Genomic DNA, 15,912 nt, shown 5'->3' on the forward strand with positions numbered 1-15,912 from the left:
ACAGGGATGCATTTCGTTCTGCTCTCCTGCGACATGTTTTCAGCCGACAGCGGGTGGCTGACATTACTCAGCAGGCCCAGGCTTGGGAGAAATCCAGACTTTAATTTCGGGATCCACCCAGATGCCTGAACCAGCAGCTGGCTCAGCCTCCCAGTGAACCGCAGGGAGACTGAGCTAGCTGCTCCTGCCCCCAGCATACCGATAAATGCTGGGGGGGCAGAGCAGAGAGCAGTGACAAACAGTCTCCACCCTCTACTTACCGTAGACTGAGAGTGGTCTTTGCTTGCTCACTTCTCGGTTTTAGAGGCACCAGGGTACCAATGCTGCATCACCTTGGCGAGTAAAACTTTTTTTTTTTTTATAGTTCCCGAACTACTCTTTAAAAGGACAGCGTCTTCAGTTCTGCTTTAACCTGGGGATGTCTTACAACCATAATTAAAGTGAAAGAAAAGATGTTGAGGTAAAGGGATGAGAGATGGAATGAAATTACTTGCTGTAAACTTGAACAAATGTTTCCACAGTAAATGCAGCTACAGGGGTCAGTGAGGGCTTGTTTTACTCCAAGTTCACAGATCTGGAACACAAGGATCGTGGGGGGGGGGGGGGATCTGGAACACAAGGATCGTGGGGGGGGGGGGGGATCTGGAACACAAGGATCGTGGGGGGGGGGGGATCTGGAACACAAGGATCGTGGGGGGGTGGATCTGGAACACAAGGGTCGGGGGGGGGGGGGGGGTGGATCTGGAACACAAGGATCGTGGGGGGGGGGGGTGGATCTGGAACACAAGGATCGTGGGGGGGGGGGGGGGGGGTGGATCTGGAACACAAGGATCGTGGGGGGGGGGGGGTGGATCTGGAACACAAGGATCGTGGGGGGGGTGGATCTGGAACACAAGGATCGTGGGGGGGGGGGGGGGATCTGGAACACAAGGATCGTGGGGGGGGGGGGGGGGGGATCTGGAACACAAGGATCGTGGGGGGGGGGGGGGGGGATCTGGAACACAAGGATCGTGGGGGGGGGGATCTGGAACACAAGGATCGTGGGGGGGGGGATCTGGAACACAAGGATCGTGGGGGGGGGGGGGGATCTGGAACACAAGGATCGTGGGGGGGGGATCTGGAACACAAGGATCGTGGGGGGGGGGGGATCTGGAACACAAGGATCGTGGGGGGGGGGGGATCTGGAACACAAGGATCGTGGGGGGGTTCTGGAACACAAGGATCGTGGGGGGGGGGGGGGTTCTGGAACACAAGGATCGTGGGGGGGGGGGGGGGTGTTCTGGAACACAAGGATCGTGGGGGGGGGGGGGTTCTGGAACACAAGGATCGTGGGGGGGGGGGTTCTGGAACACAAGGATCGTGGGGGGGGGGGTTCTGGAACACAAGGATCGTGGGGGGGGGGGTTCTGGAACACAAGGATCGTGGGGGGGGGGGGTTCTGGAACACAAGGATCGTGGGGGGGGGGGGGTTCTGGAACACAAGGATCGTGGGGGGGGGGGGGGGGTTCTGGAACAAAAGGATCGTGGGGGGGGGGGGGGGTTCTGGAACACAAGGATCGTGGGGGGGGATCTGGAACACGCGGACCGTGGGAGGGATCTGGAACACGCGGACCGTGGGAGGGATCTGGAACACGCGGACCGTGGGAGGGATCTGGAACACGCAGACCGTGGGAGGGATCTGGAGAAAGTCACCAGCAGTAGATACGTAAGAAGTGTAAGAAATCCCTGGCTGTGCCAGTTGGCACTGCAAGGGGAGTATGGCTGACAGTTGAGCACCACAGTTCTTATGAAGGCCATACACCAATTTTAGTCACGTCCGATGAAATACAAATGGTAAACTCATCAGCACCAACCTGATCACTTTCACACATTTACAAGTCACCAAAAATGATCTCCATATTAGGCACAATGGGCTGAAAACCAATCAGAACGTTCCAGCACATCTGATCACTTTCATTTCTGAATCAAACCCTTAAAACTGGTCGAAAGGAATTAAAATGGCAATCTAAAAATCAATGACAACTGCTGGATTGTATCCGAGTATGGAAGCACGGATGGGTAGCATTAGAGTGTAAGCTCATGTGCCCAGGCTTCCTTAGATGATCGTGGGATCCCATGACACAGTGAGCTGTCCTATGATTCAGGGAGAGGTAAGCAGGTGATCCTCCCTACACCGAGCACCGCCCTGCGGCAGCGCTCCACCTGTCTCCAGCCCCGGGACAGTACACTGCTTCTATAGGACCGGGATGTCTCTTACCGGCAGCGACAGCTGTTATCCCCAGCGCGATCAGGAGCAGCACACATCTCTGCCCAATCCCCGTCATTGTCGTCCCGTGTCACACCGCCTGTCCCAACTCAGCAACTCTTCCTGCTGCGAGCTTCTCACGTGACCCCCACCACCAATAATTGGGCGTGGTCTGTCAAAGAGCGGTCACAACGTCAGGACTGTGGCCGTCCCGGAAAGCAGCGACACTCCTCCTCTGTTTTTACCGACAGCTCTAACTTGTCCGCTGAGTTTGTCGCACCTCCCGGCGTGACGTCACTGCGCACGTGGCACTAAGAAAGCGCTCACCTCCTCATCACACCAACTTCACCTTCCTGTCCACATTCCTGGAGCGACAGCGCCACCTGGGGGCCACCCGGAGACATTGCTGGTTTATGGCTGATATGTCATAATCTGGTTCTTCAAGGTAACCAGAGTTGCCAACCCCCTGAAGTGACATTTACTAGCAGGACACCCACATTTACAAATGGCACTAATTTTTTTTACTGGTAAAAAAAAAAAGTATTAAATTTACTGACAGAGCTGCATTTTTTCTACTGGCACTGCACAAATGTACCTAAAATAACAGTTTTCAGTGCTAAACAATGTATCAATGTTTAAACTATAAACATAGAGCTAGTGCTATTAGCAATGTGTTTAAGTTAAACAAAAGTCAACTTTCTCCATTTACATGACGGTCAGGTTACTATAACCCAGCCAGCACAGAGCTCCCCCTTACATGAGAGTTTGCAGGATCCCCCCTTATATCAAATTCTGCAGGATTCCCCCTTACATCAACTTCTGCAGGATTCCCCCTTACATCAGAGTCTTCTGGAATCCCCCTTACATCAACTTCTGCGGAATTCCCCCTTACATCAACTTCTGCAGGATTCCCCCTTACATCAACTTCTGCAGGATTCCCCCTTACATCAACTTCTGCAGGATTCCCCCTTACATCAAAATTCTGCAGGATTCCCCTTTACATCACAATTCTGCAGGATTCCCCCTTACATCAGAGTCTGCGGACATAGTACAGGAGGTGGACAGAGGCTGCGGACATAGTACAGGAGGTGGACAGAGGCTGCGAACATAGTACAGGAGGTGGACAGAGGCTGCGGACATAGTACAGGAGGTGGACAGAGGCTGCGAACATAGTACAGGAGGTGGACAGAGGCTGCGGACATAGTACAGGAGGTGGACAGAGGCTGCGAACATAGTACAGGAGGTGGACAGAGGCTGCGGACATAGTACAGGAGGTGGACAGAGGCTGCGGACATAGTACAGGAGGTGGACAGAGGCAGTGGACAGAGGCTGCGAACATAGTACAGGAGGTGGACAGAGGCTGCGAACATAGTACAGGAGGTGGACAGAGGCTGCGAACATAGTACAGGAGGTGGACAGAGGCTGCGGACATAGTACAGGAGGTGGACAGAGGCTGCGGACATAGTACAGGAGGTGGACAGAGGCAGTGGACAGAGGCTGCGAACATAGTACAGGAGGTGGACAGAGGCTGCGAACATAGTACAGGAGGTGGACAGAGGCTGCGAACATAGTACAGGAGGTGGACAGAGGCTGCGGACATAGTACAGGAGGTGGACAGAGGCTGCGAACATAGTACAGGAGGTGGACAGAGGCTGCGGACATAGTACAGGAGGTGGACAGAGGCTGCGGACATAGTACAGGAGGTGGACAGAGGCAGTGGACAGAGGCTGCGGACATAGTACAGGAGGTGGACAGAGGCTGCGGACATAGTACAGGAGGTGGACAGAGGCTGCGAACATAGTACAGGAGGTGGACAGAGGCTGCGGACATAGTACATGAGGTGGACAGAGGCTGCGGACATAATACAGGAGGTGGACAAAGGCTGCGGACATAGTACAGTCAGTAGGTGGTCAGAGAGGCTGTGCAGACATGGTAGTTTCCTCCTCTATCCCCCTTCATATCACCTCTCCACATCAGTATCCTTCTTGGCCCCTTTCACCCCTCTTGTCCACAGGCACATCAGTTTGACAGTGTCCTCCTCCTGTGCCCTTTTCACCTCTCCACAGGGCAAGGCACATCAGTGTTCTCCTCTGCCCCTTTACTGCTTCACCCCCAATAATGTCCTCCACTGCTATTAAATCCTTTCACATGTGTCACTCACTGACCGTCCTGTACTCTCCTCCTCAACTCCTCCTCGACTGTGGCGACTGGCGTGGCACCGCCGAGAACGAGTGCCGCTACCTTCCATTTAAAAATGGTGCCATTATGTGCCGCTCGGCAGAGCGTGTACAAGCTTTCCTGAGCTTGACAGTCTTCGGAACGGTGCATGCGCAGTTGCATGGTCGGCCCACAGTCATCTTTTTTACAGGCACCACTGCCTGCAACAGGCTTTTACGGGCAGCCCGAAAATGAGCTGAAATTTACCGGCTGCCCAAAAATTAATGGGCGGTTGGCAACACTGATGGTAACCATTCAGATCCCCAGGGTCGGTGCTAGGCAAGACCAGCTACTTTCACCCCCCCCCCAGCGGCACTTCTGGTTTCGGTTTCTGAATACCTGGCTTCATTTTAAACTTTATAAAGGCAATTTTATATTTTAGGTTTTAAGTTTTAGATATAATAAAACATTTTTACACTATGGTTAGCCCTGCTATGTGCATCCGATGGCTCTCAGAGGATCTAAAGAGGCAAAGTAACACTCATTGGAGTTGTGGTGGAAAATGGTATTCCTTGACATTTCCTTTGATTGCACAGTGTTCCCAGCTTACATCCCTAGTCAAGTGGCATATGTTACATCAACAAGCACTATTTGACTTTTATGTTAGCACAAGAGGTCAATTCGGTCTGGTGAGTGCGGGGTGTTTGTTTTTGGACACGGTGGAGTGGAGCACATATTGTTTGATTTTTTTGGAGCATGTGGGGTGCACTGAACTCTGGGCATCAAGCGTAATTCCAGGATTTACTTGGACAATTTTTATATGTATGCCAATTTGTTCAGATTTAAGTACAAGCGCTGTTCTTTTAGTTTATTTCAGTTTTAAACATGATTGTTCACAACAGCAGCTGTACACATGATTAGCATTACCGGTAGTTTATTATTTCACACATTTTTGTTATAAGCGTGGGTGTTAGATATGATTTCAATTTTGAAAGACTTTCTTGAAGGAAAATAAATCAAGAATAATGAAATCCATAAAGGAAAGCAAAATAAACATGCAGTTAACAACACCAACAAATGTAAGACAAAAGTTGTAAAATTAGAAAGGATTTTTTTATTTGGACATCACTGCAGTAGAATGATTCTGTTCACTTTGCTTCAAGCTCTGTTCACCTTTCCATATTCTGACAATTTGCTGCTGGTGGCCTGTCAAAGCGGAGACAGTAGCCGAATTGTCATTACCAGCCATGCAAGGTGTAAAAATCTGTCCGAACTAACCATATGCGTAAAATTGAATGTTCTTGGAATATTTTCTCTTCTGGTTGTGTTCTTTGTATATTATGGGTAGAAAAGATAGGCTCATAAGTTATAATGAGCATGGGTTTAGCACTAGGCTAAGTGCTAAACCCATTAGGGGCAGAGATACTTGTGACATCATTGACCTAATATGGCCGCATTAGGTCAACAATGTTGTGATCATCAGTGCCCCTTTGTAAAGCTCAAAATAAATGTAACCATTGCTACTATGCTATCGCCATTCATTTACTATTTCCTCCATCCCTCCATCTTTACTACTGCCCATAATATTTGAAGACATTTTGAGTAGAAGAGAAAATAGCAGAAGAACATCCAATTTTGTCCCATTCTCAAAACAGCTTGTTAGTGCCCACAGAACAAATGTACATGCAGTTTCCATGGAAGAATAGCTATGTAAACCTTTATAAATAGATCTTTTAATGTTTGTGAAGTCCACGTGGGTCTAAATCAGTGGTTCTCAACCTGGGGTCGGGACCCCCTTGGGGGTCAAATGATGATTTTCCAGGGGTCACCAATTCCTGGGCTGTTCCTGAAGCCCGCACCTCTCTCCCAGCTTTTTTGTGGTCACAAAGCAGGGCTGTCCCTGGAGCCCGTGGCCACCCACTCAGCCTCTTTGCAGCCGCCCATTCAGTTTGCAGCATGGCTGGGGGGCAGAGACTAGAGGTCAGCTGACTGGTGAGGAATGTGAAGTGGGAGGGGCTGGGGGAGACCCTATCTTCTGATTTCTGTAGAGGTGTCACTGCTACGAAACACCACAAAGTCAGAGACATAGTGAAGCTGGAGACACAGTGAGTAACAGTGCCTGTGAGTACAGTTCCCATTAAAATTCCCCACTACAGTTCTCAGATCAGCAGATGACCTTGATCAAGAGCACCTAAGTTGGCTGATCAGAACTCCCTCCAGCACTAATCCCAACACGCCCCCCCCCCCCCAACCAAGGAGTAAGAGAAGGAATAAAAATAGAGAATACATGGAAGGGTGAAGAAAAGAGGTGGAGCAAAAAATAAAAAGGAAGAGAAAGAACAAGAAAGACGGCTAGTGAGAGGGATGGGGGGGACAAGAAATTAGGATAGAGAGAGATAAAAGGGAAAGAGAGGTGAACAAAGAGAAAGAGTGATACATCCTAAAATGTACCATAAGGAGTTTTAATACTGTACGAGTGGAAGGGACTCAGGGAGCGCTAAATGTCCATGGGTTAGGGGCGCAAATTACTTGTCTTGCTTTGGATGCTGACAACCCACGCCACGGAAATCATTTTACTGTTAGTGGTCACCACAACTTGGGAAATTTTATCAAGGGGTCACGGCACTTCAAAGGTTGAGAACCACTGGTCTAAATACTGTCTATACATATGGTAATCTTCAGGAAATATCAAACGATTAGGAAGTTGTGTGATTAAGAACTCATTCAGATACGGCAATTACATCTATGCCCCTTGCAGGGCCATGTTTTACCAGCATGGGGCTACCTATAATTATCTACTGGTACACAGAAGCTGCACAGTAGCAATAGACGTAGATGGGACTGCCTTCACAGGCATGCACGCAACACATGTGCATGTTAACATGGTCCTGCACGCGGCATGGATGTAATTGCGCCGTGTGAATGAGGCCTAAATGCATGGCAGGAAGGAGGGAGTGGCAACAATAGGTAGTGACTGTAGTGTAGAGAACCTTACGCATTATATAGAATTTGTTTAGGCTGAAAGCTGTAGAAAATATCTGGATTTTTAACTTCGGCCATGCATCCATATTTTGGTACTCTACACATTATTAACTGATACATGTTCGATTATCTAGCCGAATGGTCCAGTATTGTCAAAAACTGAATGCAAGTAGTTAACTACATCAATTTGATCATGGTTAGTTCATCCGTTGCCTACTGTGATCTTGATGTAGTTACGTAGGCCTTCTTGAAATATACTATCCTTCTCCTTGGCTCTTCCAATGAAATATGAAATATTTGAATCTCAAGGAATAAAAATGCCACAGTCCGAAATAGTGCAGTTAAGTTTTGGTCTCTCATTGTATGTCGGGATGTCTTCCATTTTACAAAGTACAGCGCTGCCTTCGACCAATTGTCTACAAAAGGAAAAGAAAAAAGTACACACATTTACATTGTAAAATCAAGTATTTGCTCAACAAGCTACAAAGTGGATGAGTAGGATAGCTTCTTCTTCAAGAGTACTTGACATGGACTTTCAGCAATACATTACGTGGACCATTTGTTAGGAATATCTGTATAACAAAATTGAGAAAAGAAAATAGGGACAGAAGAGGCACTGTTGCCTATAGTAGCCAATCAAGTTTTTAGATTTTTATTTCTCTGGGAAAACGAAATAAGAAATCTGATTGGTAAGTATAGGGAACTTTTCTTTTTGTTCTCATTTGGTTTTTGTTTTAGAAATAACCCCCAGTGTAGAATCATTATATTTTGTAAACAAAATCTACCTCATTTTGAAGCTTTTTGTTTTGTTTTTTATTTAAAGTGATTGTAAACCCTTACATATACCCAGTGAAGTGACTAGCATCAGGTATTGCATAGAGATTAAACAAATTCTCCTACATACGTTGTACCTGGTTATCTGCAGCCCTCTCTTCTCTACGTCAGTTCAAATTACATAGATCAAAGACTATTTCCCAGCTCCAGCAGACAGGGGGTGGGGATCTGATATCACACACTGCGCAGCAGCAAAGAGTGGACAGTTGAGTGTAATTTTAGACCCGAGTGGTGGGATAGGACAGACCCCTCCCCCTCTACTCAGTCTTATAGAGAAACATGTACAGCGGAAGCTGTCAACCTGTGTGCTGAAGACGGGGCAGGGACATCTCCCAAGATTCTGTGGTGTCGCCATAACCAGTCAGAAGAGAGTCATGCAGATAGCAGGGAAATGACAGAGCAGACAGAAATCACACTCGGTGCTTTGAATTGAGCCAAGTACACACTATACAAGGATATGCTCTGTTCAGTTCAGAGGTTTACAATCATGATTAAAATTGTATGTAAACAAATACTTTATTTGCTACCTTTTGTAAGTTATATATGCCATTAAGGTGTTTTGTTATATCTGTTCAATGTGTGCAAAAGAAAGCCTAAACTTCAGAGCTATTCTGTGTCCAGAGCCCACTTTCTATGTTATCTTGATAAGTTTAAATAGCCTGTCTAGTTGTTAGGCCTCATGTACACTTGATGTTTTTGCAGATGCTTTCTAGGGGGGTCTGGAGTTTTTTTCCCTGCCTTTCCCTGCCACTTAAGCCTTGTACACACAATCGGTTTGTCCGATGAAAACAGACTGATGGACTGACCGATCGAGTATGGGCCCCATCGGTCTTTTTTCCATCGATGAAAAAAAAAGAACATGTTTTAAAGCGGATCTCCGCTGAAATTTTTTTTATTAAAAGCCAGCAGCTACAAATACTGCAGCTGCTGACTTTTAATATCAGCACACTTACCTGTCCTGGAGTCCAGCGCTGTCGGCAGCAGAGGACGAGCGATCACTCATCACTGTGCTGCCCCCACCACCATCCTCGGTGAGGAAACCAGAAAGTGAAGCATTGCGGCTTCACTGCCCCATTCCCTACGGCGCATGCGTGAGTCGTGTGCGCCGTGTTTACTGGTCCCCGCTGTGTTCTGGGAGCTGTGTGTTTCCCAGAACCCAACGGGTGGGGGGATTACGTAATCTGATGTCCTGCCCACAGTCTACCCGCAGACTGTGTGGCCGGAAGTGGGTGCAAATACCTGTCTTTAGACAGGTATCTGCACCCCCCTCCCCCCTGAAAGGTGTCAAATGTGACACCGGAGCGGGGGAGGGTTCCGATGAGCGGTAGTTCCACTTTAGGGTGGAGCTCCACTTTAAATTTTCCCTATGGATAAAAAAACGTCAGAAAAATCCGATCGTCTGTTTGGAACTCTATTGGAGAAAAATCCACGCATGCTCAGAATCAAGGCGACACATTGAACTTCATTTTTCTCAGCTCGTCGTAGTGTTTTAAATCACCCCGTTTTGGTACGGTCCGATTTTTGACTGATGGTGTGTAGGCAAGACTGATGAAAGTCAGCTTCATCCGATATCCGACGAACAAATCCATCGGCTTAGATTCCATCAGATATCCGATCGTGTGTACATGGCTTTAGAGGTAGAAAAAAAACTCACTGCCAGTGTGTCCAGTAGCAGCAGAGTTTTGGCAGAAAAAAACGATTGACGCTTGTAAACACATGTAAAGACATCTAACCACACGTTAACGCTAGGCGCGTTTAGCAATTGATTGTTAATTAATTTTAATGGCTAGAATAAATGATTATTCTGGCTAATGAAATTAATTACCGCCTAAGCACTTGATGCCTGTAAAAGACACATTTACAAGCAGCAGCTTTTTTTTTCTGCCAAAATGCTGCTGCCAGGAAGAAAGAATTCTAAGAGACTTTACGAAACATCCAGTGGACCTTTATCTTGGACTACAGAATAATTAGTGCCTATGTTGTGTATAGATATGCACAATAGAAAAATTGGTTACATTTCATTTCGGATTTGTTTGTTAAGTTCAGATTTCGCTTCGTCATATTCGTTAGGTTAGAATAATTTGTTTTCGTAATTTGTTTTGTATATTCGTTATTTTCAAATCGATTAGAAATTCTAATTTCAAATTTCAAATTTCAGAAGACGACTATATTCATTATATCACGGATAATCCACCTCCCCCTCAGAAGAGGGAGGATGACACTTTCTGTATTGTCTTCCTTTCCTCATTTATATTCTATTCCTTTTTTTTCTATTCTTTTCTTTTCTATACTGTAATATTCTATTATTTTATATTCAATTCTATAAAGCAGCCCAAGTAGGAACCACCATCTTATTAATTCATTTATTGCAATATGTTTTCATTTTAAATTCAAATTCATTTTCTAATTCAAATTCCTTTTCTAATTCAAAGTCAGATAATTTGTCTCATTATAATGTATTTAGGATTAATTGGAATTCGTGACTATTGTGATTTGGAAATTCAGATACGTCCGAATCTCCGAATAAGGAAAACATTGTACAAATTTAGAAACAAAACAAATCACACATGTCTAATAAGGAGCAGGGCAGGTTTGAGTAATTTAGCAAAATACACTGGGCACGGATGACACTTCTCCATAGAAATGCTGTGTGTTTGTTTTCAACCCAAAGCAGGACATAAGAGTTGTGTGTATTTCAGGCAGATCAGCAGTTATTTTTCCCACTGAGGGACACAGGTGTTAAGGATTTCTTAAACAGTTTGGTTATACTGCCACATACAAAAGGCTGGGACACTGGCAAAAAAAAACAACAACATTGAGCTAGTCCCCATAAAACCCCTCCTCTAACCATCCTGTCTTTATTTTTTGCTAGTTCCCTAGGAGGTTCAGCTCTGCTGAAAGACCAAGACTTCAAAAGATCCTGCTTGAGCTAGTCTCTATACAGCAGCTATCCAGACTGGCATATCAGGAAGTCTCCTTAGATTCCTTCTTCTTTACTATTCTGCATTATCAGATGAATGTTCCTAGTACTAACTTTAGAATTCCCATTCTTCATTCCTTCATGAAGGATTCTGCTCATTACAGGATTAGGTCAGCTTATTTCTAAAATCGTATATTTGGTAACTGGTTAGACAGGTTTGTGCTGTGGCTATCACACCCTAGATACACCTCTGTGTATTTGTTGGAAGGCATCCTACTGATCCCGTTGTTCTTGTGCTCCAATTTGGGTTATAGTATATTCACATCCCTGACTGTTCCTCCTTGTGAAGCTTGCCCCCATCATCCGAGCCGTTCTGGCTGGGGGTTAGTCAGCATGCTTGGGACTACATCCCTGCGGGGAGATGCTCTGTACGTTCACAGGCACGGGGGGCAGGGTATACGTGGGTGTGTATAAGATGCTGTAGCTCCGTGCCTTGTTATTGTGCTGAATGAACATCTAAGCAGTACAGCCCCACCTTAACTCTGCCCCCTTACTTTCTGCATTGAGAGTTGGACGCACGGTAAAAAAGCGGCACTGCGAATGTGCGATGCTGCTAAGCCTCAAGGGAAACGTAGTTCTTTTGATGCCGTGATGTAGCTTTAGTGAACGCGCTCCGAAGCCCAGAAGTAGAGGAGAGAATCAAGTAGGGAAACAATGAGGAGGAGAAATAGCATACTAATTTAACAGGTAACTAAATATTTTAAAAGAAAATAACAACTATACAGTATTCACTATCTACAGAGATCACATATTGGCTAAAAAAAAAAAACTTTACAACCCCTTTAATGGATTTTTTCCTCCCTATCCATTTTGATTTTAGGTTGTTAGTGCTATCACATCTATGGCTATCTCTTTACTAGATCTATTGTCTAACGAGGTAACACTCTTGCTTGTCATGGACCTCCCTTTCCTTGACTCATGAGTTGAGAATGTTCAGCATAAAATGTCATTAAAGGCACATTAATAAAAAATGATCAATAAATGCTGTATTACATGCTGCTTTCTGTTTCCCCTTATTGTCTATGTCCCCACTGCAGTTGGGGATTTTGCAGAGCAGTGTTGACAGCTAGTGCACATGTTCAGTTTTCAATGTATTTCTACCTTGAGCATTTCCTCCCTCTCACATCTGAGCAGCCCATATGACTATAGAGTCATACATGTGGGCATACACACAGTGGTAAATGACAGCCCAGCCCCCTTTCTCCTCCTCCATGCCCACTAAACCAGCTAAACACAGTGAAGGTGGGATAGTACTTCTTAACTGATGATGACTTCACCTCCCTCTTACTCTAAAGCCTGGTACACACAACGAGATTTTTCGGACGAATGATCGTCCGTTTTTTTTTTGCATGCTAATCTCAGATCGAACCTGAAGAGTTTACTAAAGTCACGAAAATTCTCGTACGACAAAAAAATAATTCTAGAGTGATGTCATGTATTTGTGGTGTAAATAGAATAGTATTACAAATGTAGTGCCTGTGTACGTTATGGTACCGGTGCTAGTTAAATTTAAGGGTAGATCAGAGTGTAGTTAGACTCTGATCCAGACTGTTAAGTGCAAAACAGGGTCTCTGTCTCAGCTTGGCTGTGCTGTGGGCTTTGTCTGCTGTACTGGGGTGTTCTTCCAGCCACGGTGCTGCAGGTGGCAGCAGTGGAGTCAAGGTTTGGGTGCTCTTTCCCGGCAGCCAATCAGGACGGTTTGACCTCGTTGTGCATGCTGGGAGGGGTATTTATGAGGCAGACAACATTAGTTCTGGGTCTTCTTCGTCCAGTGTGGCACCCACCTATATGGTGGTCACATCACGGCCCCCCGGCGTTATGGCCTACCTGGCCGGGGCATGCATGCCACGCGGTGTCCCTGGTTCCGGGGCCATGCTGGCCCGGAGCATCTGAACAGTGACGGGGACCCAGTGAGTGATTGGGTTCCCACCTTTGAGGATCCCAAGCTGTACTGCTGTTTGGTGGGGAGTCAGTCTGAGGAGCGCCATTGAGAGGCTGGTGGCCCAAAAGGGCCTGGACAAACCACTGGGGATCGAGGTAGCCAGACACTGAGGGATTGATCACCTGTCAGTCGGTACCTGGACGACAAGTTGAAGGAGATCCAGGCGTAACTCATCTAAGGAGGGATATCTCCAAGAATTCAATGCAGAAAGGGCCTGTGGCGGAGGTATCTTTCTGAGGCTCACCGAGGAGGGTCTGTGGCAGAGACTTTTCCTCAAGTTCAAGTTCACCAAGGAGGGTTTGTGGCAGAGACTTCATCCTACAATTGTCCGAGTGATACTCCGGCTGCCAGGTCAGTGAGAGAGGCCAGTCCGGGTAGACTAAACACACTCCGGCAGGAGTGGCGCAGAGAAGTGTTACGCTTGGGAGCAGGACTGCTTGCCTATCATCACGCCTGAATCTGCTATTCTCCCTTCTTCTTCAACTTTACTTTACTCACCACAAGTTTACTGTTTTTACCCGGCTGGGTAATAAAGAGCACAGCAAAGAGCACCTGTCGTGGACATTCCTTTACTTCTACTATATGCAATACGCATCACTCACCCCTAGGAATTCGGAGGAGCCATGAGGTAATGTGCCACCCAAACATCCAGCAGCTCCTCCGGGGTAATGCTACACAAAAGTAATACAAAAAGTCTCTCTCTCTCTCCTTAGCACCAGACCCATGATGCCCTTAATCTGACCCTGGATGAATCGCTGGATGTTTTTTTTTTTAAACTGACTGAAGATCCTCTTTAACTGACAAATGTATTTATTTGTTAAAATCTTTTAAATGTTTACTCACCCAAATGCCACATGCTTTCTATCCATATAAGGAGTAGCCTGAAGAGTGATATAGAACTGGGATGCATTTGTATGGCGTCCTTTATTGGCCATGCCAAGAATTCCACGTTTATTGTGAGACACAGCGTAATTTTCATCTGTAAAATAATTTTTAGTACTGTAATTCGATTTTATTTAACTTGTTCGGTATTTAAATTTTAAAGCGAAACTAAACCAAAAACAGTTTCCCAAAACAGTTACATTCAAGGCATGCATCTGGTAATAACTGTCACAGTTGCTAGTGTGCTTATGTCAGCCCTCAACCGAACATTCAAGTCCTCAATTGGCAGGTGTTATAGCTGATCACACGAGCACCATGGCAGATGCAAATTTAAAGTGGAACTAAACCCATTGATTTAACTATATCCCAAAGCTTTATGGTATGCTACGATTGATTGATTGATTGTACTCTCAAATGAACTGTCAAGCCATCAAACTGCAAACAACTGCAGATCAAACAGAGACTAACATGGCAGCTTTCTTGCCTGCATAGGATAGGAAAATTTAGTTCCATTAAAAAAAAGGCTAAAATGGTGCTGTGCTCAGCTGTATAATGAGGTTTTAGTTCCATAGTGGAATCTATCCATCACAAACTTTTGATGGAACCCACCAATCCTTAACTCACAGGCCATAAGTTAAGTCCAAGCCAGTGACTTTATTCAACATATATAGGAACAGTATAGGTTTCACTACCTGCAATTAGTAAAAATTAAAAATCTTCTTTGCTAGGTTTTATCACCATAAAAAATCCACTTCAGAATTAGTAGCTTGCATAAAATACAAGCGTTGTTTAAGTAAATTTTCATTCAATTATCTTACAGCCAAAGTTTGCTCTTCTTTTATTTTGCTCTCCCTTTTATATACGGTACTTTGTTTTGTGCCCAGTGACATCATCATCTGTTTCTAAGCAATGTAGGTATATCATGGCTAATGGGAAGGACCAGCATCAGGGTGTTGTATAATAACTTCCTGAAAAAATTACAGTACCCTGCCCTCAATACTTCTTTCAAGAGCCCTCGGCCCTCAATGAAGGATCCACTCCTCTGGATTTACAGTAATGTGACTCTATTGCTAGTGTTGGAACATTTTGTCCTTGTACTACTTGCTACTGAGTCTTTCTTGCAGTTGTGGGGTTTTGGCCACAAGGAGGCACAGCTCCTTATGCCGCGTACAGACGAGCATACATGTACGATGAAACCGGTCCGCCGGACCGTTTTCACCGTACATGTATGCCCGGGAATGTATGCCCGGTACATGTATGCCCGGGGATTTCTGTATGGTGGCTGTACTCACCATCATACAGAAAGCCACGCGTAAACAATACGCGGGGTGACGATGACGCGGCGACGTGGGCGGCCCTGCAGTTAAATGCTTCCACGCATGCGTCGAAGTCATTCGACGCATGCGAGGGATGGCGGGCGCTCGGACATGTACGGTAGGTCTGTACAGACGACCGAACATGTCCGAGCGGGCAGGATTCCAGCGGACTGTTTTAAAACAAGTCCAGAAATATTTGCCCGCTGGGAAAAGGCCCGGCGGGCAAATGTTTGCTGGAATCCTGCCCGCTCGGGCCTACACACGACCGAACATGTCTGCTGAAACTGGTCCGCGGATCAGTTTCAGCAGACATGTTCGGTCGTCTGTACGGGGCCTTAGAGTTTGCAACTAGTATTTTTCTTCTGCAGATTAATCTACTGGTTATGTTGATCAAGTCATGTCTTTCAATTTAGTGAAAATTCATTGAGTTCCAGACTTTTTTCCTGTGTTTTTTCCTTCCCTAAATTCAGCCTGTCTTCTCAGTTTCATGCAGATTCTAAATGGCCTAAATTCCTGGTGCCCAACCTGTGGCTCATTGGCATTTTTTGTGTTTCTGACCATGTCTTGTTTCATGT

General features: G+C 45.9%; 2 protein-coding genes across 2 annotated transcripts in view; both read right to left on the minus strand.

The window, feature by feature from the left end:
- The window catches only part of CD164 (CD164 molecule), a 42,411-nt gene extending 39,869 nt beyond the window's left edge, over nucleotides 1–2,542 (minus strand). Inside the window, exon 1 of the mRNA XM_040350214.1 lies at nucleotides 2,257–2,542. Within this exon, the coding sequence (XP_040206148.1) occupies nucleotides 2,257–2,323 (67 nt within the window). The 5' untranslated portion in view covers nucleotides 2,324–2,542. The remainder of the gene's footprint in view (nucleotides 1–2,256) is intronic.
- Nucleotides 2,543–6,885: 4,343 nt separating this feature from the next.
- The window catches only part of PPIL6 (peptidylprolyl isomerase like 6), a 42,490-nt gene continuing 33,463 nt past the window's right edge, over nucleotides 6,886–15,912 (minus strand). Inside the window, exons 7-8 of the mRNA XM_040350215.1 lie at nucleotides 13,983–14,118; nucleotides 6,886–7,799 (exon numbers count right to left, since the gene is read on the minus strand). Coding sequence (XP_040206149.1) covers nucleotides 7,688–7,799; nucleotides 13,983–14,118 — 248 coding nt within the window. The 3' untranslated portion in view covers nucleotides 6,886–7,687. The remainder of the gene's footprint in view (nucleotides 7,800–13,982; nucleotides 14,119–15,912) is intronic.

This window comes from Rana temporaria, chromosome 4 (genome assembly GCF_905171775.1).
Source record: "Rana temporaria chromosome 4, aRanTem1.1, whole genome shotgun sequence".
NCBI lineage: Eukaryota > Metazoa > Chordata > Amphibia > Anura > Ranidae > Rana > Rana temporaria.